Raw genomic sequence first — 24,292 nt, 5'->3', positions numbered from 1 at the left:
ATATAAAATTTTACTATCTATACCATCAGTGTTTTCTTTATATACTGGGAGCATTGAAAAAATCATTGTATAATGATAAGGAATAAACATGTCTGAAACACATTGTCTGAAAACTCCAGTAACGAAAAAAGGCATTCCAAAAGTCATTGCTGAGAAATCATTGTTGCCCAACAGTTTTTTGAACATTTTGGGTATTTGTCCAGCTCTGACGAACTTCTACAAATACAAATGCTACTACAGACAAAATCCCCAATGAGGTAACTGAAAAAAGTTGCCAATAAAAATTATGGACATTAAATATATGTCTAAACTGTATCAAAACTACAACCACCCAATAAGAGCAATAAAAAAACCAATAATTATGATAAAATATAAATATACTGCCCATAGAAAAATAATGGTTGCCTAATCTAAGTATGGATAGTTTCTTAATTTATCCCAATATATTTATCTTATTCCTTTTTAAATGTGTCAATTGTGTTTAGAATTCACAACCCCCCAGAGATAAGTTATTCCATTCACTCACAACCCTATTAGAGAAAACTTCCTGCAACACTACAAACTAGAATTATCTCTTAACAATCAATACCTGTATCCCCTTATCGAAGCAGTTGATTGACAATGTATTCAATAACCTGTGGTCCATTTTATCCATCACGTTGAAAAATTTATCATTTCCCCACTCCCCCACACATATGCTCTTCCAATGCAAACATTTTCAAAAAATTAAGTCTCTACAGCTTAAGCGCTGTGTGCCATCAAGAGCATGTGAGGCTATTCTCTGCACCCCCTCAACTAAGTCTATGTCCGTCTGTAGGTATGGTCTCCAAAGCTTGATAGCATACTCCAATCCAGGACAAACTAAGCCTTGGAAAAGAATGACTTTAGGAGAATGAGAAGAGACCAAACTGAATTTAACTGAAATTTCTTCACTGTTAACACCACTTTTCAATCTTCCTAAGGCATCAGATATATTACTACATAATATATCAATAAATTTGGCCCCAGCAAATTTAGACATTCAGAAAAACTTGCATAAATATAATTACCTCTAATACTTGTGTTTGCAACTCATTTTTTATTTGTAATAGCTCTTCATTCAACTTCCTCTGGCTGGTCAGTGATGACTTCAGCTCAGCAATCAGCAATTTATTTTGGTCCAACTCTAATTGACAATGGCCTAACTGCCCATGAATAAAAAAGGAAAGTTTTTATTTTATTTTTATGAATATTAAAATCAACTTACACGAGTAATTCTAGTAACTAGAATTTTCTGATGATCTCAACTGTGAGATACAATAAAATAAATAGCAGAAAAAATGGTAATTTCACATAGTGCTTTTCAATCTTTTGCATCAGTCAAGAAGGATTATTATATATTGGGTCACACAAGTTTATAATAGTAATTCCTATTGACAGAAAAAATGCTACCATGCCCAAAATAGTCTTACAAAACAAACCCAGGCCTATAAAATCGGAAGGAAGTTCATGAACCACACAAATATCAAGTGATTATGAAATCAGCATAACTCTGATTTTTCAACAACCTATACAGGGTGTTCTGTTAATGGACCGACAAACTTAGAGGGTTTTAATAAGCATCAAGAGGAACAAAAATTGCAATGGAAAATGGTGTTGCAAACCACATTGAGAGGGCAAAAATCATGAAAAACTCATGCAGGCTTTGAGTCCAGAGGAGATGAAAGGTGGATGGCAGTTGATCGCTGAATGGGTTTGCTCACCATATCTGACGTAAGCAGCATAGCGAAACTCGTGCGCTGGGATAGGATCACGAGCTGCTGACAACATAAATTAGCGCTATTGCGGTAGTAAGCACACCTGGTATCTTCGAGCATGTCCGGGAATCGTTTTTACATCATTGTAGATTGTGCAATGACGTCAACGGCTGCCTCTTCCAAGAACTCTTGTAATAATTAATCAAATAAATCTTTTTGTAGTTATTATTGTACTTTCTGTCGTTCCAGCATGACATAAAAACCTGCATGCGTTTTTCCCGATTTTCATCCTATGAACATGGTTTGCGATATCATGTTCCTTTGCAATTTTTGTTTCTCTTCATCAGGGTTGTCAAATTTGCTCCCCGGGTAGATACCCATTTTCCCCTCAGATGGGTTTTTTTAGGCTAAAAAACATGGTTTTTTTGGGGCAAATTGTTTGTTTCTTAAGAAAATGTGTTGCTTTAAGGTTAAAATTTTATTTTAAGATTAGTTTATGCATTCCAGAAATTGCTGCATAATGCAGTGTTTAAAATATGTATATTTTGAAGTATTTTTAATTTTTTTTGGATCAAAAATGAGATAAATAATTTCTTGGAATCACAAACACTTTTATAATTCTTCCGACTACTTTTTTTTATGTATGAATTTAGGTACGAAATTCACATATTAAAATGTTACAAGAAGCTGCAAACAGAAAATGTATCCATGAACATAAATATGTAATATATGTATTATACCTGATATGTGATAAACATATCCAAAGAAATTATTGCTTATTTATAATCTATATATATAATTGATTTTCTGTCTGTGTGTGTGTTCTCTCTACAAATCTACAATTTTAGATCGATCGTTGCCAAATTTTGCATAAATACCAAATGGGACCCGACTTGAACTATAGGCTACTTTAAAATTTCGTCAGAGCACGGCAAATGCCCCAAATGGGCAAAAAATTGTAGGACAACAATGGTTTTTGGGCCTCAACCATCACTTTTGGTACGTTTACTTTGGTTATTATGGTTCCCCAGCCATGCGTATCAGACATGTATATGCCTTTACAATGGTTTGTCACTTCTTTAACGCTACCAGTGTATGTATAATAGTTTATGCCTTTATAATGGTTTGCTACATTTTCAATCCTCCCAGTAATAAGAGTTTTTTGAATAGACGTCAGAATCATCATCATCACTTTGAGGGACAGGCAAAGGATGATCCTCATAGAAATCAATGTTAAAATTGCTGATTTTACTGTAGAAATGCAGAAATTTAGTGGGGTTTTACGCCACATCAATAATTTTAAAAATTGTATTGAATTCTGGATTTTTGAAATATTGAGTTCGCTTAGAGAAAATTAAATATGAAGTAATTAGCCGCACCTACTTTGAGTTGGATCCATGGGATAACATTGATTTCAACTTTTTATTTATATCTTCTCAAGCTCCAAAATGAAAATGTGTTTGTATCGTCTTTAAATATTCAACTGCATAAATTCATTTTAGTAGTCATAGTTTAGGTTGTTTCAAAATTAATTATGGGCCTGTAAAGTACATCGAAGAAATTCCACAGCTTTAACTAAGCATTTTTGGGAGCTGAAACAGGCAGATGGATAACTTGAAGTTCAGAGGGGGATCAAATTACCTAGCACCACTTGAAAAAGGGGAAAAAATCATTTCTATATGTTTCTTTAAATCTAGATTTGTTTATTTCATGAGTCGTACAGAAAGTCGCCATGTTGTTTTACATGGACACAGTTTGTATATCCCTCAAAGAAAGAGGGAGATATCACGTGATCATAAAAGCCTAATTGAAGAAAACCCGGGGAACGCTGGGTATTATAGCTAGTACATAATAATTTTCCACACACACACAAATCCTTGTATAAATAAATTGAAACCAATGTATGTAAACTGAATTTTCATTCAAAAAATATTTAAATGTTTGCATTACATTTTTATAAGTTTTATACAGGTACATCAGACTTTCATAATTGAAATATCAAGAGACAAAAATAACATTATTTCATAACAAAAAGAAAACAACTTCGTGGGATTCTTGAATTCAACATTGGTAATGAACACCTTCAAGTGAAACAGAACAAAAAGTATAGCTTTTCTCCAAAAATAAGACAACCAGAAAATAAGCCTTAGCTTGATTTTTCAAGATGCTCACAATATAAGCCCAACCCATCGAAAATTAGCCTGTTAAAATAATCAGCCACATGAAGGCATTCTGTTGCTAAACATGACAGGTTGTCTTGTATAAAGTGATATTAATATACAATGTTATTGACATTTGTATTTAATAATAATTCATGTTATTCTGTAGTTTTAAGTTACCAAAATTGGCGAATTTGGACAAGTGGGAAACACCTCCAGAGTAACGAATCCTCAGAATGACTTCTATCTCCTCCTCTTAATCAGATCATTTTTTAATTATTACTGCTCTTTTAAAAATATTTCAGAATTTAATTTAATGAAGCGGGGATATTCTTCAATAAAAAGGAATTCAAGAAAAAGAGAAGCACGTGACTTTAGCTCCTGAAAATTTGGGTTCGATTAAAAAAAACAAAAACTTGATAGTTCTGGTTAGATAGCCAAAGGTTTCATTTTTGACAGATCAGGACACTTTTGAATACATTTTCTGCAGGGTTTGAAAAAATTGGGGAAAAAAATATTCAGGCACCATCCTGATTTCTCAGAATTTTCATTATCTGAATTGATTTATTTTATCACAAACAATCTTCTTGCTACAGTTCTGCATACAACTCAAGGTTCAGATATAATTACACAGAAGTGGGTTTTTTTTGTATGTAAACAATTATTTTCTTATTGTATGGTCAATTTTATTACTCAAATACATAGTTTAACATTCACCCAAAATGTATATAGTAGACTCTCGTTAACTCGACACATGGATAACTCGACATCTATTATTTCCTTAGTTGGCCCAATACTAATTTCAATTAAGGAGAAACTCTCTAACTCGACACATGTTTGGATTAACTCCGCTTAAGTAGACTACGACTTTTGTCCCTTTACTACGACTGGTTTTTACAATTGCCTGTGTTTTACCATTCTAAGAATTTTTTGACGTCCGTGGGTACTTTGATAATCCTTTGTTCTATACAATGGGTTCCTTTTTTGCGATATAGGTGGGGGGACATGCATGTGAAGAATGAATGCTTGAAGCCTCTCAACCGGCCTATCATTTTAGTGCCGTTTCCAGGACAGGTCTTTCATCCTTTTCATGACCAAAAGAAGTGTGGACGATCCCTAAAGTGTGGTGTGATCCCTATTGTATGTTGACAATTTCAACATCCAATAGGGATAAAAAATCTTATTTATTGAGTGTTTTGATATTGTCTGTTGCGGAGAATGTTTTTGGCGGAACTCGGTTTAACGATTTCTTGGAAAAGTAAAAAAAAAAGCTAAAGCCTGGTCATATGCTGAATATGTCATTGTGAGTATTGACGGCCATGAATGCAATGGCTCCACGCGAATTTCATACTTTAACTTTAAAATCAAAAGTTGAAATTTTCAAAAAAACTAGAATCCGGAAAAACTCAGAGTGAACTAACTCACTGAAGAATACGGAGTTGCACGGAAAACCATTTCAACATTTGCTAAAAATGAGGGAAATTTTTTTTCAGCATTTCAATCTTATGAACCAAGCAGAAAACACATAAGAAATCAGAATTCTGCGATGTAGAGGAAGCAACTCTGTTGTGGTTCAAATCCTTCGATCTCACTCAATCCTATTATCAGGATCAATAATTCAAGCGAAAGCAAAAGATTTTGCAAAAAGTCTCAATCAAGAAAATTAGGAATTATTCTAAGTATGAAAACTTTTTACAGAAAATTACAGACAAAAGATTTGTGGATGTTAGAATGGACGAAAAAAGTTCTGTTTTAGATGCAGTTAAATGATTGATTCTGCATGGAATTCAGGCACGAGTGCCACGATTCGCAACTGCTTCCGTCACGTTGGTTTTTGTTCTTAGTCTTTGGAAAACAATTATTTCTCCGAAGATTCTTCCCAGATTAGGTGTGGAGGAAGTATAAATAGCACTATGGATCATTGTATCGACAATGAATTTGTGAATATTGACTCTGATCTTGTAACTTAAAGACTTTTAGCAGATGACGATATTTTAGAATCAATCACCCAAAGCAAGTGGTTCATGTTTTGAAGAAATAGAAAGTTCAAATGAAGTCTCGGCACCATCTCCCCATGATGCACTAAAAACTCTAAATGTGATACGTCGCTTCCTACGCAGTTAGGAGAAAGCTGTATAATCGCGGTATAAACTGAATAGTGTAGAAGAATTTTTGCTTTCTTTTCGGAAAGAAAAACAAGCAAATGTACTTGATTATTTTTCATGAGGTAAATTTTTTTATACGTTTTGATTCTATTTTGAAACAACCCCAAATTAAAATTAATGAGAATTAGCATTTTATTTAATACAATTGTTATGATGTATATAATTAGGTACACAAAAATTTAGTGAAACCCGCTAACTCGACATCCGCTTAAGTCAACATATTTGCTAATACTTTTAAGGTGTCGAATTACCAAGAGTCTACTGTATTTAGGCATAATGCAAGATGTACACACATAAAGGATGTACATACATGTTTAAATTAGATATGTTGAGGTTGTGGAAATAACAAATTCAATTTTCCTCATTTTGCCCAAAAAACATGGTTTTTTTGGAAAAACCCGCCCGGGCCGAGTTTTTTTAAACCCTGCTCTTGATCTCTAGTAACAACAATCTGAGTTTGTCGGCCCATTAACAGAACACCCTGTATATGCTGAATGATACTGTGCATGGTCAGTGACAGCAATTAACTATGGCCCATGAATGACATCAGGCCACCAGATGGAGACATATAGTTAGAGAAAGGTATACTCTCCACTTGTTAATACAAGATATACAGAAGAACTGACTAATTTTGTAGCGATACTTTTGTATCTGTACAAAATTAGCCAGTTTTTCTGAAATCAGCACTGCTTCAAGCAGCGCTCATTTCAGACTAGTGAAGGTGTTCAGCCCCTAAAGAAGGAAGAGGTATCTTCTTTGGAGGGCTATCTTAGAGGGTGTTGGTACAGTGGTCTGGAAAAAAAAGGGGGGGTTCTTTCCGTCACTGGAGGCTGCTGCACCCTTTCACAGCTGACTATAAAAAACATTTCAATAACTCGATTTTTGTCTCTCTTTGAAAGTAAAAAGACAGAACATTCTACAATGCAGGTTTTCTAAATATGAGGGGAAAAAATATCCTCTAATTTTAATAGGCTGTTCCTATTCTGTTTCCCCCTTGGAAAGCGATGAAAATGTCAAGGAGGGCAATAGAAACTACTGGAATAACATAGGATTCAACAGATTGACTTCAGCTGGGGGAAAATGACAAAAACATTTCTGAAAAAGGGGGCAGTTTAAAACAATAAGTTTGAGAAACTCTGGTCTAACAAATATTGCTAAAACCCTAGATTCTTTAAAAACATATGCTATATTCAATTACCAAGTGTTTTTAAATGATATGCAGTTTCTCAAAAAAATTTCATATCTTTTTACAGGTTACATACGTAACAAAAAATTGAGTTCTCATGCAAAGCCAGCGAAACTTTTAACTAGTGAAATTAGAGAGAATCCTGTTCAGAGACATTCAAAAAAAAATCCAAAAATAACTTCATCAATGAATCGTTGAAATGTTGAGGCTGCATTGCATAACCCAAATTGCATTCTTGTACTTTAGTACAGGCCAAAAGGAGTAGTTATGGCAGTTTTATGAATATTATCTGAATGAATGGGTATTTGATGATATGCTTTAATCAAGTCAACATGCGAAAATATTTTTTTTCCATGCAGTTCAGCAGTGAAATCCATAATATTAGGAACACTATACCTGTCTTTCACTGTTTGCGCATTTAGTGCACGATAATCGCCGACTGGTCCCCAGTCTGTGCAATCTTTTTTGGTACAAGATGTAGCGGAGAAGCGTAAGGACTTTTTGAAAAGTGCATATGGCCTAAATTAATCATTTGCTGGAATTCATCTTTTGCGGCACGTAAACGATCTGGTGCAAGTCGTCATGGTTTTGCGAACACCGGTTGACCGATTGTTTCGATATGATACAATGTTATGCTTTATTGCTACATTTGCACATGGTGGTTTTGTTACCTCAGGAAATTCTTCAAGTAACTGATGATATTGAGTGTCGCCTGTAATCAGCTTGATTGAGTGAATTGATGCTGATTGAATTTTTGCTATAGATGATAAATTGGTTACCGAATCAAATATTTTTCTTAATTTTAGATCAGGAGTAAGACCGAAATTGAAAAGAGAAAATCTGCGCCTATTATTGCCGTGGACACATTTGCTATCAAAAACAGCCATTGGAATTTTCTTCGTAAATTCAAATCAATTGTGAGAAGTTTTTGTCGATATACATTAATGTTAGATGCATTTGCCGCATGTAAAGTGAATAACACTGGTTTCATGCGATCGAAAGAGTTTGCCGGAATAAGCGAAACGTCAGATCTTGTATCTATAAGAAAATTTATGTTCGTCTTTTTATCTGTTACAAAAAGGCGACAAGATTTTGTGGGCAGAATGAATGCCGCCTCTACACTTTGCTTTCCGCGTTTCCCGAATTATTGTAAGTGCACGGTTGTTCACATTTTTGGGCATTTTGGCCAAATTTTCTGTGATAGAAACAAAATTGATTGTTTTCCCGACTGCGACTTCTACTTCTATACCTAACATTACGTCTGCCTCTGTATCAAAAATTAGGCCTTCAGCCTAAAGCTTCAATACGATCCGATAACTTCCTGATTTCAACAATTAAAAAACTTTCCGAGGAACTTACCGTTTCAGAGGATGCAGATGGAATGCTACTGGCTATTGGTGCAACATTGTACTGATTCACTTCCATTACACGGTCGGCTACTTCAGCTCGTTCATCCAAGAAGAGTGGCACAACGGCAGCCAAGATGGATTGTACGTGAGAAGGAAGGCGTTGCACAAACAATGGATCCAAAAGTTCATCTGGAACTTTGTGTAGCTCCGCAAGGCGTTTCATGGAGCGGAGTAACTCAGATGGTCGTCTGTCACCTAATTTTTCACCAGCCAGTAATTTCCTGATTTCTTTTGTCGAACTGTCACTTGTTCTTTTTATCAGTTCGGATTTCAGATGTTCAAATGGATCTTCCTCATTTGGATTGAGAATGACATCGCAAACGAGTCCTACAATTTCTGGAGGCAGAGCGGAAACAATGTAATTCTATTTGGTTGAGGAATTTGCAATTTCCTTCGGCACACCCAGTTTGACCACCACTCGCCTCCACCATATGAAACCAAAAAATGGGATCATTACGGTCAGGGAAAGTTCTTTTCATGGGTGGCTCGTCCCTTGTATCTTTTTTTTTTCTTTACATCTGTTTGGATGGAGGTATCAGGTTTTGTTCTGGTTACCAATGGAAGACTTTAAGTATGGAAGACTCAATGAAGAATATTTTCTTCGTGCGTTTTCAAACAAGGGTCACCATAAATATAATGTAAGAATTCACTATATTGTACATGTTGATTTAAAATACTTTATTATATAAATTTATCACTATTAAAATTACTATTGGTTAAACTAAACTATTTACATCGCAGTCGAGTACAAACACATCCGGACATTCAGAAGTCTCGACTGTCTCTTTCCGTAGTACACATATACATATATAAGTATACACTCGCAGCATTCACAGCGACAATCATGGATGACTAACGCCATCTGCTGGACTATTGGTTGCTATACAATAGTATCGCTACAAGCCATACATGGTAAACCCTTGACTGGTGGACAAAATGTATCCCTGGAGGTTAACTGATTTGACTTGCTCCCTCAAACCCAATTTTATAAAAATGAACTAAGCGGCACATTTACAGATCGCTTAAATGACCTGTGGCACGATTCCAGAGCATTTAAGTGGCGAGTGGCACATTTTCAGATGACTAAAGTACACTGCTCAAAACAATTAGGAGACCAAGCAAAAAAGTGAAGAAAACCGTGCGAGACAGCCACATATTGGCATACAATGGATAGTACACGCGTATCAATGCGCAATACAGAAAAAAGACGTAAAAAAATTTGGAATTAAGCTTTAATTCTTTGAAAATATGGAAAAAACATGAAAAGATGATTTAGGGCAACAATTTGGTTACATGTAAACAATAAAAAAAAGTACTGTTTAGACATGATGCATGAGTTTTAATAGAGCGTGTGGTCTCCTCGAACAGCTAAGACTGCTGCACACCTGTTTGCCATGGATGCGATGAGGTTATCGATCAGACTTTGGGGAATACTGTTCCACTCCTCAAGAAGTGCAATCTGCAAGTCTCGGACAGTAACAGGCGGCCTTGGTCGAGCAGCAATGCGTCGTCCGTGATTCAGGTCAGGAGAGCATGCTGGCCATTCCATACGCTGTATTGTTTCAGCTTCAAGCATGTTCTCCAACAGACGAGCTCTATGCGGTCGGGTATTATCATCCTGGAAAATAAAGGAATCTCCAATGGCTCCAGCGTAAGGGATGACATGAGGTCGCAGTATCTCGTTTGCATACCTTCGGGCCGTCAAAGTGCCATTCCTAATGATATTCAGGTCTGTACGTCCGCCTATGCTGATTCCACCCTATACCATCCAACCAGTTCGTCTGTATTGTGACCTTTCACGAACGAATGCGGGGTTATTTCGAATGCCCCAGTCCCTCCATACCAGAACACGTCGGGTGTCACACTCCAGACTGAATCTCGATTTTCAGCAGCCCATCTTCTTCGGGCCGCACGGTGGCGTGGGGTCAACGGAATGCAGACCATTGGCCTATGTGCATAGAGCCCTCCCTCATACAAATACAAATACAAATACAACGCCACAACAGGCAAATTGCCCAACGAGGTGGCTGACTTAAGAACATCATGGATCCCCGAGCCATTTTTTGGAGGCCCTACCTACTACTACTACACCCCCCACCCCCCTGGAACCCCCCAACGAATCGGTACATGCGGGAATGTGCGTGTACGTGTAGTGAAACCTGACGTGAATTTTTGTTGTTTCTCTGTAATGCTTGTTATGTGTAGTGCTGCCATCTGCCACTAGTTTTTCTAACTATGAGTGAAGTGTTATGATTGAATGATTTATCGTTGTAGGACTGTTGCTCTCTGTGGCGAGACTTTTTAATGGGGAGATCGGCTCGCATTTGCGCCTTGAAGTTGGGAACCACAGAAAACCAACTTCAGCCGACCACCACTGTGGGGTTCGAACCCGGATCCTCGTACCGCGAGTCCGCCACTATAACCACTCGACCACCACAGCGGCTCATGAAGCCAATTACGTACTGTTTGGCTGGACACCCTTCGTCCTGTTGCCAAGAGCAACCGTCTTTGCAGCTGCGTAGCATTCTCTGTTCTGTTTCGACGGGCTGTTAATCGTACATACCGGTCATCAGTTGCTGTAGTGGCGCGTGGCCGACCTTGCCCTGGTCGACGTCTAACATTTCCTGTTTCTTGGAATCGATTCCACAGCCTTGCAACAACACTTCTGGCGACTCCAACAGCGTCTGCGACACTACGTTGTGTTTGCCTGGATTCCAGTCTGCCTATAACACGCCATGCCATGGATTCCGGTAAATCACGTTGTTGAGACATCCTCAAGTCACCTTGTCTCAAAAAAAAATACTGCACAATCAAATTTCACAGTTACGGCAGTAAAACAGACATTTCTGCAACATCCCGATTTCTGCCCTTATCTCCTTTTTCTGGTTTTTGACGTCATGAACTTTGATTTGCATATGAAGTTTTCTTCTTCCGTTTCCTGCTAGGCTTTAAATTATGGATGATTCATTTTATGTTACTTATCGGTATACATCTTCACGTAATTTTGTTAAAACCATGTGCTCCCCTAATTGTTTTGAGCAGTGTAGGTCCGTGTCACATTTAGAGATTCCCTTTAGTGACATGTGGCACAATTTTAGAGCACTTAAACGGCCCCCAAGTGCGTCTGACTGTGAAAAATAAATTCAAGAAATTAAAATAAAATACAGGAGATCCCGCTTATAACGTTTTCAAAAAACCGACATGAGAAAACGTTGTAAGCGGGAAAATGCTTTTAACGGGAAATCTTAATGAGAATTACCTAGACCCACAAAATTATTTGCATCAAGCGTGAAAGCGTTATAAATAGGGCCATTATAACTGAGATCGACTGTGCACGAAAATTCATTCCATAGAAAAAGGGTGCAAGGAGGGAAAAAACTGACAACACGGAAACCCATTTACACGCACCGTTCTATCGTAGGATTTCACGGAAAACTATTGCTCTGCAACCAGATTTTTTGACGCGACCTTGAACCACTTGAATTTCAATTTTTACGGTCAACACGACACCATCTTATCGCAGACACTCCCTCTTTTCCCCAAAATAGTGCGTGTAAACGGGCCTTTACAAGGAAGAAAAAAACAACTGTGTACGAAGTATGCATGAATCAAGGTCAAATAGAAATCTTTTTCCCCTTTTTGCTATCAACCCAAAACAGCTATCACGTGACACCATTTGTTTTAAATTATTAGGGGAAAAAGCTGGGGGGATTTTTTTATCTCCTTTTGCATGCAAAAACCTTTCCCCAGATTCTTCTCTGGGGAGGGGGGGGGATTGGCAAAAACTAAAAAGAAAATTTCTAACAGATTTATGATCATACTTGATTTTATTTGCATTTACCAAATGTATTTCCATAATACAAATAAAAATACGCCACAACAGACAGAATGCCCAACGAGGTGGCTGATAAAAAGATGCCCATAAAAATATGGTTGTCATATATTTCAAAAATACAGCAACCCAATTACAAATGCAATTAACAAAAATTATAAACAATATACACACATGATAAAATATTATACAATGCCCATAAAGAATACTTATGGTTGTCTTATTCTAAGAATGGATAGCTTCTCGATTTACCCCAACGTGTTTATCGTATTTCTTTTTAAACGTGTCAATTGTGTTACAATTTATTACCTCCGGGGGTAAGCTATTCCATTTATTAACAACCCTATTAGAGAAAAATTCCCTGCGACACCATAGCCTTGCATTGTCCCTCACCAATCGATACTGGTGTCCCCTTGTAAAAGCAGTCGATTGGCGGTGTACTAAAAGTTCATAGTCCATCCTATCCATCCCACTGAAAATTTTGACCACTTCGATCATATCTCCTCGACACCTGCGTTCATCCAATGTAAACATATTCAAAAAATGAAGTCTCTCTTCATAACTCAAGCCCCGTGTGCCAATAAGGACACGTGTAGCTCTTCTCTGCACCCCTTCAACCAAGTCTATGTCCCTCTGTAGGTATGGTCTCCAAAACCTCACAGCATACTCCAGTCCAGGACGAACTAAGCCTCGAAAAGCGGAAGAATGACTTTACAAGAACGTGAAGAGACTTTTTTGAAAATGAGACCACAAGCATTCTATTCGCTTTTTTGATCACCGCTGAACAATGTTCATGTAGGGCTTTCCAATCACATCGGATAATTGAGGTTCTGCCGTATCGTACTTGAGTTGTGATAAAGAGGTAAAGATAAACAAATGAAAAATAAAATTAAAAAATTTCGCCTATACTGTTAAAAAATTAAAATCACTGGAAAGCCAGGATGTCACAATTTGGGGGGGGGGGGGTGACCCTGTGTATCTCTATCTTGCATTCAGTGTTTCACAGTCAATGAGATGTAATATGATGTAATTTTTTCATGCCAAAATAAAAGTGAATGCCAGTACATATCCTACAATCAAGTGATAAGAATTTCTATAATAAGATAAAGACGTGCCTTTTAGGTGGAACATTTCTTGCTGAAGAGCAGCCTTTTTTATACATTCTGAAAATTCCTCTTCCTTTACAAAAGGATTAAGGCTTCTTTGAACTGACTATTCGAGAGCTGCTTGTCAAACATCTATCTGCTAAGTTAATTGAAAACTGTCCCCTCCCGCCGAAGAGGCAGAAGCCATTTTGTCGTTTTCAACGCCCAGCGCTGTTGCGAGTACAATGGTCATTTTGTGGAGAAAGGAGAGGGGCGTATGCTAAGCCAGCTTAGTGATTCTTTATGGAGGGAAAGCAAGGCAGTATATTTACAGCCAGGACCATTTGGAAGTCGAAAAGTTCACACGTAAAAATACGGCCTGGACCGTTTGGAAGGCATAAACTTCACACGTACATATACGTTCAGGACCGTCAGTCGGTTAAAATAGTGAAAAAATAAGAAATAAAATAATACATACATAAATTGAAACACAAATGGAGGGTTATTGTCTTTCAATCTGACTTACCTCTTTTTCCACATCTGTCTGCCATGTTTTCAACTTGTCATAATGGTTATAAAGTTCTTTCAACTTTATTAGCAATGTGGTTTTGGAGCACTTTACATAGCACAAGCAAATCTTAAGTTCTTCATCCTTGGTATCAAAAAATTTCAACTTCTTGATTTCTGTCTGCAAACTAAAAAAAGAGAATTTTGGACTGATAAAATATGTATATATATATGTATATACAGTATATACTACAATAGTTATATATATAATTTAACAAAGTAAAGGACTGTGAATAAAAATTATGAGCAAGGGTTATCTGAAAATATAATTTTCAAGAATAATTTCACTCCTACAATTTTAAGGAGTATTTTTGTAAAAAAAAAAAGGTACATATATATTTTTTACCACTGATAAATAATCATTACAAAATTACCCAAAATTTGAAGGAGTATTTTCACTCCTCAATAAAATTTGAAGTGAAACTGAATTTTGATGAGCAAATTTGTGAACACTGATGAGCAACATATTTTGGAAGTATGAAAGCTAAGCTATATTCTATCACAAGATTCACTTTTTGTTGAAGTTCAGTTGATGTTTCTTAGGTTATCTAAATGGCTTTGACATTTATTCAAGTGCAAAATGTGACACTATTCAATGTGGTTGATGTATCTATCATCTGATGAGTGGTTAGAGCGTCAACCTCCAAGCCAGTGACACATTAAAGCAGCGGTTCTCAAAGTGGCAGTCTCAACCAGAGCCATCTTAAGGGCATCATGGCCCCTGGACCAAGTGGTTTTTCTTAGGCCCTACCTGGTAAATTCTAGAAAATTTCAACCGGATCTCATTTTTGTGAGGCCCCTCTTCTCTTGAGGCCCCTGGGCTGTGCCTGGGTGGGCACATGCGTTAAAACGGCACTGGTGTCAACCTTTGTCAGAAGTGTCACTAATAACTGTTGATATTGACATGCGCCTGTTCAGTGTGTTAAAAAACTATATTAGACTGTTCTGGAGAGTAAACTTCGACTGAGGCAAAATAGCCACAAATATAAAAGGTTTGAGAACACTGCATTAAATGAAAAACTATAGAACATTGTCATTCTGAATTTTATCACCCCATGACACATTCATACTTTGGATATCACCTCTATTAAAAACTAGCGTGAAAAAGTCATTGACAGCACTACATATTCTTACACTGCTCTCAACCCTAGATCTTTCTATCGAGAGGGGGTCAACTGTCCCCTTATATCCATTGTTGACTAGGACTGGGTGATATTGAAAATTTTACATTGTGATACATCAACTTTACATCATATGATATATCAATACATGAAGAGCTATCACTTGAAAAATTAGAAAAAGTAGGACAAGAGAGAGGGTACCCCACTAAGACAAAATAATCATAGCCTTATGGGGGGGGGGGAACGAATTTTTTAAAATATAATTCTAATGTGAAATTATTTTTCATAGCGTCATTTCAGTATCCTATAGGATCTACTGCAGCCAAAGAAAAAAGAAATGACTTGGTAATAAAAACAATTTTGGGCCAAAACAGCGCACTAACAACACTATGTTTTTTCTTTTTTTTCAAAAAGTCTTCCACAGTCTAGTCCGTCAACTCTCTTCCATGATGCACAGCAAATTATGATGTAAGTTTTTGAGAATGACGTTTCTATGGGACTATTTTCAAAAGCAGAGTGATTTTGTAATTTACAAATTTTGCAATGTAAATAAATGAAGGTGAACCAGATGGTTTTAATGCGCTGTCCATCCTTTCTTAAACGGATGCAAGGGCGTAGCGAGGGGGGGGGACTTGGGGGTCTGGTCCCCCCCCCCCGAAATGTGAGAAAATGACCGAAAAAAGGGGAAAAAAAGGCCAAATCCATTGTTCTGTCACTTTGGCCCCCCCTCCCCCCGAATGAAATTTCTGGCTACGCCCCTGAAGGGATGTTTACATTTTACTGTTCAATGCCACCGTAATCATTTTTGACAAATGAAGCATTTTCATTCCTAGCTATTTGAAGAGCTTTGTAAACATTGTTTATGCTTCTGCTTGTCCTAACACAACAGAAGAGAATTTAATGCTATTGGGTAGTATCAGAATCAAAAAACCTATGTATCCAACTGCTGTTATATAAACTGTTGTTTCACCTACACACAAAATGTGCACTATAATTTTGAACAATGAATATTAGTTGCTGTACAATGAGTAGTCCAAGATCATGAAGTAGTGAATACAAAAGGATTTTCTGAACTCTTGAACTAAGCAAAAGAAAATTTGAGGCTATGTGGTTTTATTAATTTATTTCAATTTTTTTGAGCAATTTGTAAAATCACACCTCCCAACAGCTCCAAATCCACAGAATATTTGCAGCACAAATAACTGCACCCAAAGGTGCTGTGGCACACATTTAGAAATCAAAGCCCTGCCATCTCACTTTCAATATAATTAAATTTAAAACATATCTCGTGACCTTATTACTGGTGTAGGTAAGAGAAAAGAGGTAGGTTGAGATTGCAGTGGTTTTCTTTCAATAAAAAATAAAAACCTTGGGAAGAAAAGATGAACTCTCCTCCTGAGAAAATCCTGCATGTGTTACAGCACCTACCTTCCAGTCACTGATGGATTAAAAGAGGGGAGAGGGCACCATAAGCTTATGGTAGGGATTTGTTATAATTCACCATATAAGGAAAGTTTTTATATTGAAAAGACTATTTCATAATTGAAAAACTAAGCTTGGTATGTCTTGAGTGAAAATAATTTTTGCCTGGTTTTCTCCACTTCTTGCCACTGTGCCATGGGGCCCTCCCCATAACCCAACTCTGTAAGGACCCAAACTACATCAAGCATAATGATGATTCACTATATGTGTAAGTATATTCTCTGTGAGAAAACAAGTAAAATATTAAATAAAATAATGGAAATGGTAAAGATGAAATTCGATATATCAAAAATAGTAATGGAGGTAATTGATAACTTGGGTTTTAGGGAATCTTGTGTTCAGAGGCAGAACATAACTAAAAATAGTAACACAGGTCAAAAAGGAAAAATGAAGTTCATTCAAATGTTTAGAAAAAACTATGAAAGTGAATCTGACAAAATTTGTGTTTCAAAATTAACTGATGATTCGAATTCACAATTCCAAGATAATCCCTCGGAAGGGAAAATGGTAAAAATAAGAGAGAAAATCGGGTTGAAAAGATGTTTATTATTACCCAAATTACTCTGATAAGGCAATTCGTTTAAGAATGAATAATGCTTGTGAATATTGTTCAAAAATTGGAATAGCATTTAACCCTGTTCAGTTTAATTTTTAAGGTGATTTCATTACACAAAATCAAGATTTTATTGGCACAAAATCCTCGGATAGTAAAGCGGAGGTAAAATTCTTAGAAGTGAAAATTCCAAATTCATATGAAGAATCAAAGCAACTTCCTGAAAAACAAAATTGGCAAAAAGCAATGGAGGATGAAATCTTAGTATTAAAAACAGGAATGTCTATGAAGTTGTTAAAAAAACCAGAGGGAGCAATAATTTTAGGTAATAAGTGGATGTATACTTTAAAAAGGTATGAATCTGGGAAAATAAAGAGATACAAAGCCTGTTTGGTAGCACAGGGATTTCAAAAAATTGAAGAGATTGATTAATGAAGTATTTTCACCGGTAGTCCCATTTACCCTTGTTAAATTATTTATGTCAATATTTGTTGTATTGACACATGGTGCCAATTATCTCAGATATACAGAAATAGTTCAAACTGCAAATGCAAACTGTTCACCTATCGTGTTTGTTACTCATCTGAAAAGGAAGTAAAATAGGGCAATATAAAGATTGCAGAGAAATCATGATCTAATTATTGTCTCTGTATTAAGACCAGGATGTGAGTCAACTTCATGTGGTTTTGCACACAAAACGAAACTAAAAAATAAATATTCCTTTAATTTCTTAAACGAGCACTAGCTCAAACGTTTTTTAATTTACCGATGTATCGTATAAAAAAATATGGGTCTTAAGCTTTATTGAATACAAGTATTACAGAGGATTCCAAATTACCTACGATTGAATTGTGGTGATTGTGTTCATAAATTATGATTGAAGAAAACTCACAAAATACAAAATGAATGAACTTATCAGAAATGAATAGCTATATTTGATATTTGCTTCCGTCAAGAAAGTGTAAAACAGAGCTTTTCTCCATTTTGTTGGTAATCCTGCGTTTATAACTGAATTTTGTTTTGTAATACTATAAGCAATTCATAAAAATGTGGGCTCTGCCAAGCTCCACATTTGTCTCCTCATTTTTTTTCAAGAAAACGTCACATGAAGAAAGCTGTCCTTAAAGAACCAGTAAACCGAATCATGCAACTCCGCCTACCATTCTGTAGAATGTGATTTCTTTATATTCCAATTAGTGACTGCAGACAGATGTTCTGGATTGATCAGCTTCATCCCATTTGTGTTCCCAAAAATGTTTAAGGTATCCAACTACGTTGAAAATGTCATTTTGAAAGAAAATATGGATTTTCATTTTTTATGAAAGCCATATTTGTTGTGATTTCAAAACGGTCCTTGTTTTGTTTATATGATGCTTAGAATCAAAGTTACATTCACTTTAGTGTTGCATTTTTACATACAAGTAATACGTGAATAAAGACTTTAAACGTGTTTTACGAAGAATGTTATTTTGACATTTTACTTGACTTTGTGACATGATTTGTAAAAATTAGTGCATTGCATCCTTACGAAATTTTAATGTGATATTTTGCTGTATATTGTTGAGGTTATGAACCAAAATCTAAGGTCTAACACATATATTTTTTGAATTGCAGTGTTTTACACATGAAATGTAGGATGAAATTTCAAAAAATTCACACGTGCATAGACGTATTTGGGTGTAACTTATCAACATATCTTGCAATCCTTTAAATTTTGGTTCATAACCTGCAACATTACTAGCTAAATGCACTGTGAAAATCACAAAGTATTTGATTAATAAAAATTTTTGCAATCGTGTTTCGAATATCACGTGAATTTCGACACTAAAATTTGACATAAAAACGACTTTTTCATAGAAAATATGATAGACCAAAATTTGTCACTGTTTTCCCCATTTTGACACACTTTCTATGAAAAAATGTATTTGAAGTTCACTCCAAAACCATTTTAAAGAAAAGTGACAAGAAAGGTAGTCGGATACCTTAAAAACTGTATTGTAATCGAATTGATCCATTTGATTTATAGACACTTAACACTATTTCTACCCCCCCCCTCCCAGATGGTCAATCACAGCCCAAAGACTCATCAAAGCCCCTACCAGTGCCAATAAAAGCATCTTTGTTGCTGAAGATTCTTTCTATGGCAGGCGTCATTAAAATCAGTAGAATGTTCTGGATTATTACTTTGAAAGAGCCGAAATTGAGCTATTGAAATGTTCTTTGTGGTCAGCTAGAAAGGGTGTAGCAGCCTCCAGTCACGGAAATAACCCTCTTTCTTTTTTTCTTTCTGATCACTGCAGCACCACCCTCCATAGATAGTCCTCCAAAGGTATAATCCCCTTCTTTATGGGATATCGGCTGAACTCTTTTTTTTTTTTAACACCTTCAGTAATCTAAAATGAGTTCTGCTTTGCTGGATGCCTACTCACCTTCCCACCTTTACTTGTGACTATTTGGGAAGGCGGTGAATAACACTGTAAATAGGAAGGTTAGACAATCATAGATAGAACCGCTCACAACCCCAGACTGATGCAAAACAACTTACTTCCATTACCTCAAAAAAGGCAGGGCTGTGTCAGAAAAATTAGCAAAGATTAATAGTAGTGTCCCTCTTGCCCCGTGCTTGCAAGTATAAAATAATTCACGTCGTTCTCCCTATGAAGATAGCAATCAAGTCGATGTAACGTACAAGCCATTTGACTAAAAATGGATAGCAGAACCCAATGACCAGGGAGAAAAATTGCACGTGCACCCAGAGGCACTTAAGAGCTGGAGATTGACAATCATACTATCTAACACTTAGACAATCACATATTTTTTTACTTCAGTGCTAATCTGTGTGAAAAAAACAAAAATAATATATATCGTTAAGTAAATTATATATTATTTACGATAGAAATAACACATGACACTTTTGCATGTTTAGGAAATGTGAATTTAATAAATTATGTTTTTCTCTCCCCTCTTTTCATACTCCAAAATTCATCGCCCTCCCAATTTGCCGCCCTGGCTATAGCCTGCTTAGCCCCCCTGTAAATACACTACTCTGTTGGTGGATAGAAAATTATTTTCTGTGGGTTTCATAAATTTATTCACAGCTGCATGTTGCGTTAATTTTTTATCACTAAAGTGTCATTGAAATTTCGCATACTCCATTTGCGTGTGGTAATAATTATTCACTTGTTTTAGGTTCTGACAATGCCAACATCTTCATTATCAGTGACTTGTATTACCAATTTTTTTTCATGGAATTCATGTTCCCCATGACTTGCACCATTTATCTGAAATTCGGCTCCATTTTGTTAATTAGTTTTAGCTGTAGATGCCTCCAAACAAGGAAAGTTATTTTCTGGCTGCTCTGTACTTCTGTAAAAGAAAAAGGTGTCTACAGAAGAAAATTCAAAAATTTTCAGCCAATCCTCTATGCTGTGTAAAACTGCTTCCATGCCTCTCCATCCCTTAAAATGCTCCTGATCTAAATAAGTGATTACATTCAAAGTTAATACTGCACCTCTTCATTCCTTTTGACAGTTCTTCATTCTCTCTTGCAAGCTGCTGATAAAGGTCTTCCATAACAGTGGTTTGTTCTTTCAACCTTTCGTTTTCATTAGACAGATTTTTATTTTGTTGATGAAGTTTTTCGAATTCAGAATTTAATTGGAAAAGATCACTGAAAGAAAATAGAATGTAATGTATATGATCATGTGTTCAACTATATACACTGGTGAAATAAATTACGAGAATTTGCATATTTTATCGAATTTCATGAAAAGAACTGAACTGAATGTAAAACCACTGCTTCTAGACAAAAATGCAAATACGTAAGCATACACGTGTGTGTAGGCGCAGCCAGTAGAGAAACAGGCTTTATAAGCGCGCGTAAGTTAAGATGCATTTCGTTTGCTAGCACACCTCGGCGAATTACTTGGTGTTATTTTGCAGCAATCGGTTAATTTCAAATTGTAACAGTAAAAATGAGTAACCACCAACGTTTAGATGATGGAATGAGGTGGCGAATTGTGGGGAGGCTAGAAGCAGGCCAATCTCAAGTCCAGATTTGTAGAGAGTTCAATTTAACGCCCAGCGTCGTGTGTAACTTATGGAAACAGTTCCAGGATACCGGATCCATCGAGAGAAAGCCTGGACAAGGTCGTCCAAGAGCCACGACGGCCAGAGAAGATCGCCATTTGTCGATTATAGCGAGGCGTAACAGGAGTGCTACAGCTTCTCAGCTCTCTCGTGACTTGTATGCAGCCACAGGAACCCGTGTATCAAGGGTGACTGTTTCCAAAAGACTTCATGAGAGAGGGATGTTTGCAAGAAGACCTGCTGTTTGCGTCCCGCTCACTTGTACGGACAGGAGAATCCGTTTATCATGGTGCAGAGAGCATAGAGATTGGAGTATGGATCAATGGGTGACCGTTCTCTTCACTGACGAGTCCCGGTTCAGCCTAAGCACCAATTCTTGCCGTACGTTCCTATGGAGAGAACCAGGGACCTGCTACCTACCCTCCAATGTCCGCGAAATCGACCATTATGGCGGAGGAGGTTTAATGGTCTGGGCAGGCATCATGTTGGATGGCTGCACACCTCTCCATGTCTTTGAAAGAGGCACTGTGACTGGTGTGAGGTATAGGGATGAGGTCTTGGAGCGCTATGTTCGCCTTTTCGGGGGTGCAGTTGGTCCAGAGTTCATTTTGATGGACGATAACGCGAGGCCACATAGAGCTCTTCTGCTCGACGATTTTCTAGAGAGGGAGGATATTCGCCGGATGGATTTGCCAGCCAGATCTCCAGACCTGAACCCTGTAGAGCATGTCTGGGACGCTCTGGGGAGGGCAACTGCAACTCGCAACCCAAGAGGGGACCGTAATCCCTGTTAACCCATTTTTTTGTTTATTCTGCAACCGCTGTTTCATACCTTCCGACTCCAACGAGTGTTACGCACGATCATGCATGTGTATTACAATTATTGAATGGTTATTTGTTTTGTATTGTATCAATGTATGTACATATCAAATTTCATTAAAATCAGTACAGTAGTTCTAGAGATAATCGACCAAGTCTGCAAATTCTCTTAATTTCTTACACCAGTGTAAGGTAATATATACTGCCATATTGACGGCATTATCGCAGACTGAAGCTGAGAAAATACCATCAATATCTAATTTTTGTAAGATATTTCATGGAAAATTTTACATTACATTTAAATACAAATACAATGCCACAACAGGCAAAATGCCAATAACAAATATTGATGTCATATTTAAAAATTACAGCAACCCAACAACCGAATTAAAAATGCAATTACAAAAACTAGAAACAATACATATACATGATAGAATATTATGTAATGCCCATGAAAAATACTTATGGTTGTCTTATTCTTTAGTATGGATTCTTGATTATTCTATTTAGCTATTTATTATTCTATTTAGCTTCTTGATTTACCCCAACATGGTTATCATATTTCTTTTTAATACGTGTCAATTGTGTCAGAATTTATTACCTCCAGGGGTAACCTATTCCATTTATTAACAACCCTATTAGAGAAAAATTCCCTGTGGCACCATAACCTAGAATTGTCTCTTACCAATCGATAATTGTGTCCCCTTGTAAAAGCAGTCGATTGGCGGTGTACTAAAAGTTCATGGTCCATCCTATCCATCCCATTGAAAATTTTGAACACTTCGATCATATCTCCTCGACACCTGCGTTCATCCAATGTAAACATATTCAAAAAGTGAAGTCTCTCTTCTTAAACCAAGCCCTGTGTGCCAATAAGGTCATGTATAGTTCTCTGCATCCCTTCAATCAAGTCTATGTCCCTCTGTAGATATGGTTAACAAAACCTTACTGCATACTCCAGTTCAGGACGAACTAAGCCTCAGAAAAGCAGAAGAATGACTTTAGGCAGAACGTGAAGCAACCTTTTTTAAAAGGAAACAGAGCATTTTATTTGATTTTTTGACCACCGCTGAACAATTGTCAGAAAACCTAAGCAGCTCATCAATGAGAATTCCCAAACTGGTGAACCTAGTAGCATTTGGGATAGTTACTTTTTATTTAAAATAGTGCATATCCTTTTTCTGATGTTTTATAAACATGTGCTGTATTTGTGTCGATGTACTAAACCTCTTCAAGCATAGTCAAAAAAAGGGGGGGGGGCATCAAGTCAAAGTCTGGCCTTGGCCACATCTAACTTCCCCTCCTGAGCGGATCATAGTATGTCTGGATACTGTAACAGACTCATTAATATCTGCAGGGCCAGTCCTAGAAATTTTGCTGCCTGAGGAGACTACTGTTTTGCTGAACGCTAGATATGACAATCTGAAAAGTTTTTTATGTCTATTACCCTAATACAGTAGTTCCCAAAGTGTGGGTCATGACCCTCTGGGAATGTGTGGATCACACTGATTTTCAGAGCAGTGGTTCTCAAACTTTTACCACACCCGACTTCCTTGCAGTGACAACGTTTAGCTGCGGTTCTCCAAAGTAGTCTGAAAAAGAATCGCTTGAAAGCTTTAAATGGCCAATTATAAATGTCCACAGCTCGCCGCGATTTCTTTGATAAAGGTCGGCAACACCATCAGTAGCCGTAGCACACACTTTGACAAACACTGATTAAATCCTGTAGAAACAACATAAAATAACACCAAAATTTAAGGTGTTGGAGACAAACTTGACACTATTTAATGGCAATATTTTGAACTGTCAAATTACAGTAGGGCAATATGTCGGATCATAACGAGGAAAATAATTTATTTTTGAAACAGCATGAAGACTGCTGCAGAAAAATGGCATAAAGCTAGCAGCATTTTATGGCACCTTTTTCGAATGAAGAGGAATCCGAGTAAGAAGATTCCGATAACAGACTGTTTACCCACTACTCTCTAGAGCAGCCTAACAAAGAACCACTTCGAAGCAATGAACAGGCGCGTATGAATATCGCAAACTCGCAATATTGCAAACCACGATGTGTAGTTTGAGAACCACT

The 24,292-nt window shown here is 36.8% G+C and overlaps 1 protein-coding gene across 4 annotated transcripts in view; it reads right to left on the bottom strand.

The window, feature by feature from the left end:
* Nucleotides 1-24,292, bottom strand: part of LOC149074679 (uncharacterized) — a 459,047-nt gene that overhangs the window by 399,599 nt on the left and 35,156 nt on the right. For all 4 annotated transcript variants that reach the window (XM_089247147.1, XM_089247149.1, XM_089247150.1 and 1 more), the window contains exons 6-8: nucleotides 20,807-20,965; nucleotides 14,099-14,267; nucleotides 1,050-1,184 (exon numbers count right to left, since the gene is read on the bottom strand). In XM_089247147.1, coding sequence (XP_089103273.1) covers nucleotides 1,050-1,184; nucleotides 14,099-14,267; nucleotides 20,807-20,965 — 463 coding nt within the window. The remainder of the gene's footprint in view (nucleotides 1-1,049; nucleotides 1,185-14,098; nucleotides 14,268-20,806; nucleotides 20,966-24,292) is intronic.

Source organism: Pholcus phalangioides, unplaced genomic scaffold (genome assembly GCF_987345545.1).
Source record: "Pholcus phalangioides strain wild (caught in Gottingen) unplaced genomic scaffold, Ppha-v1.0 ptg000017l_1, whole genome shotgun sequence".
In the NCBI taxonomy this organism is placed as follows: domain Eukaryota; kingdom Metazoa; phylum Arthropoda; class Arachnida; order Araneae; family Pholcidae; genus Pholcus; species Pholcus phalangioides.
This window is presented reverse-complemented; position numbering and strand designations above follow the sequence as displayed.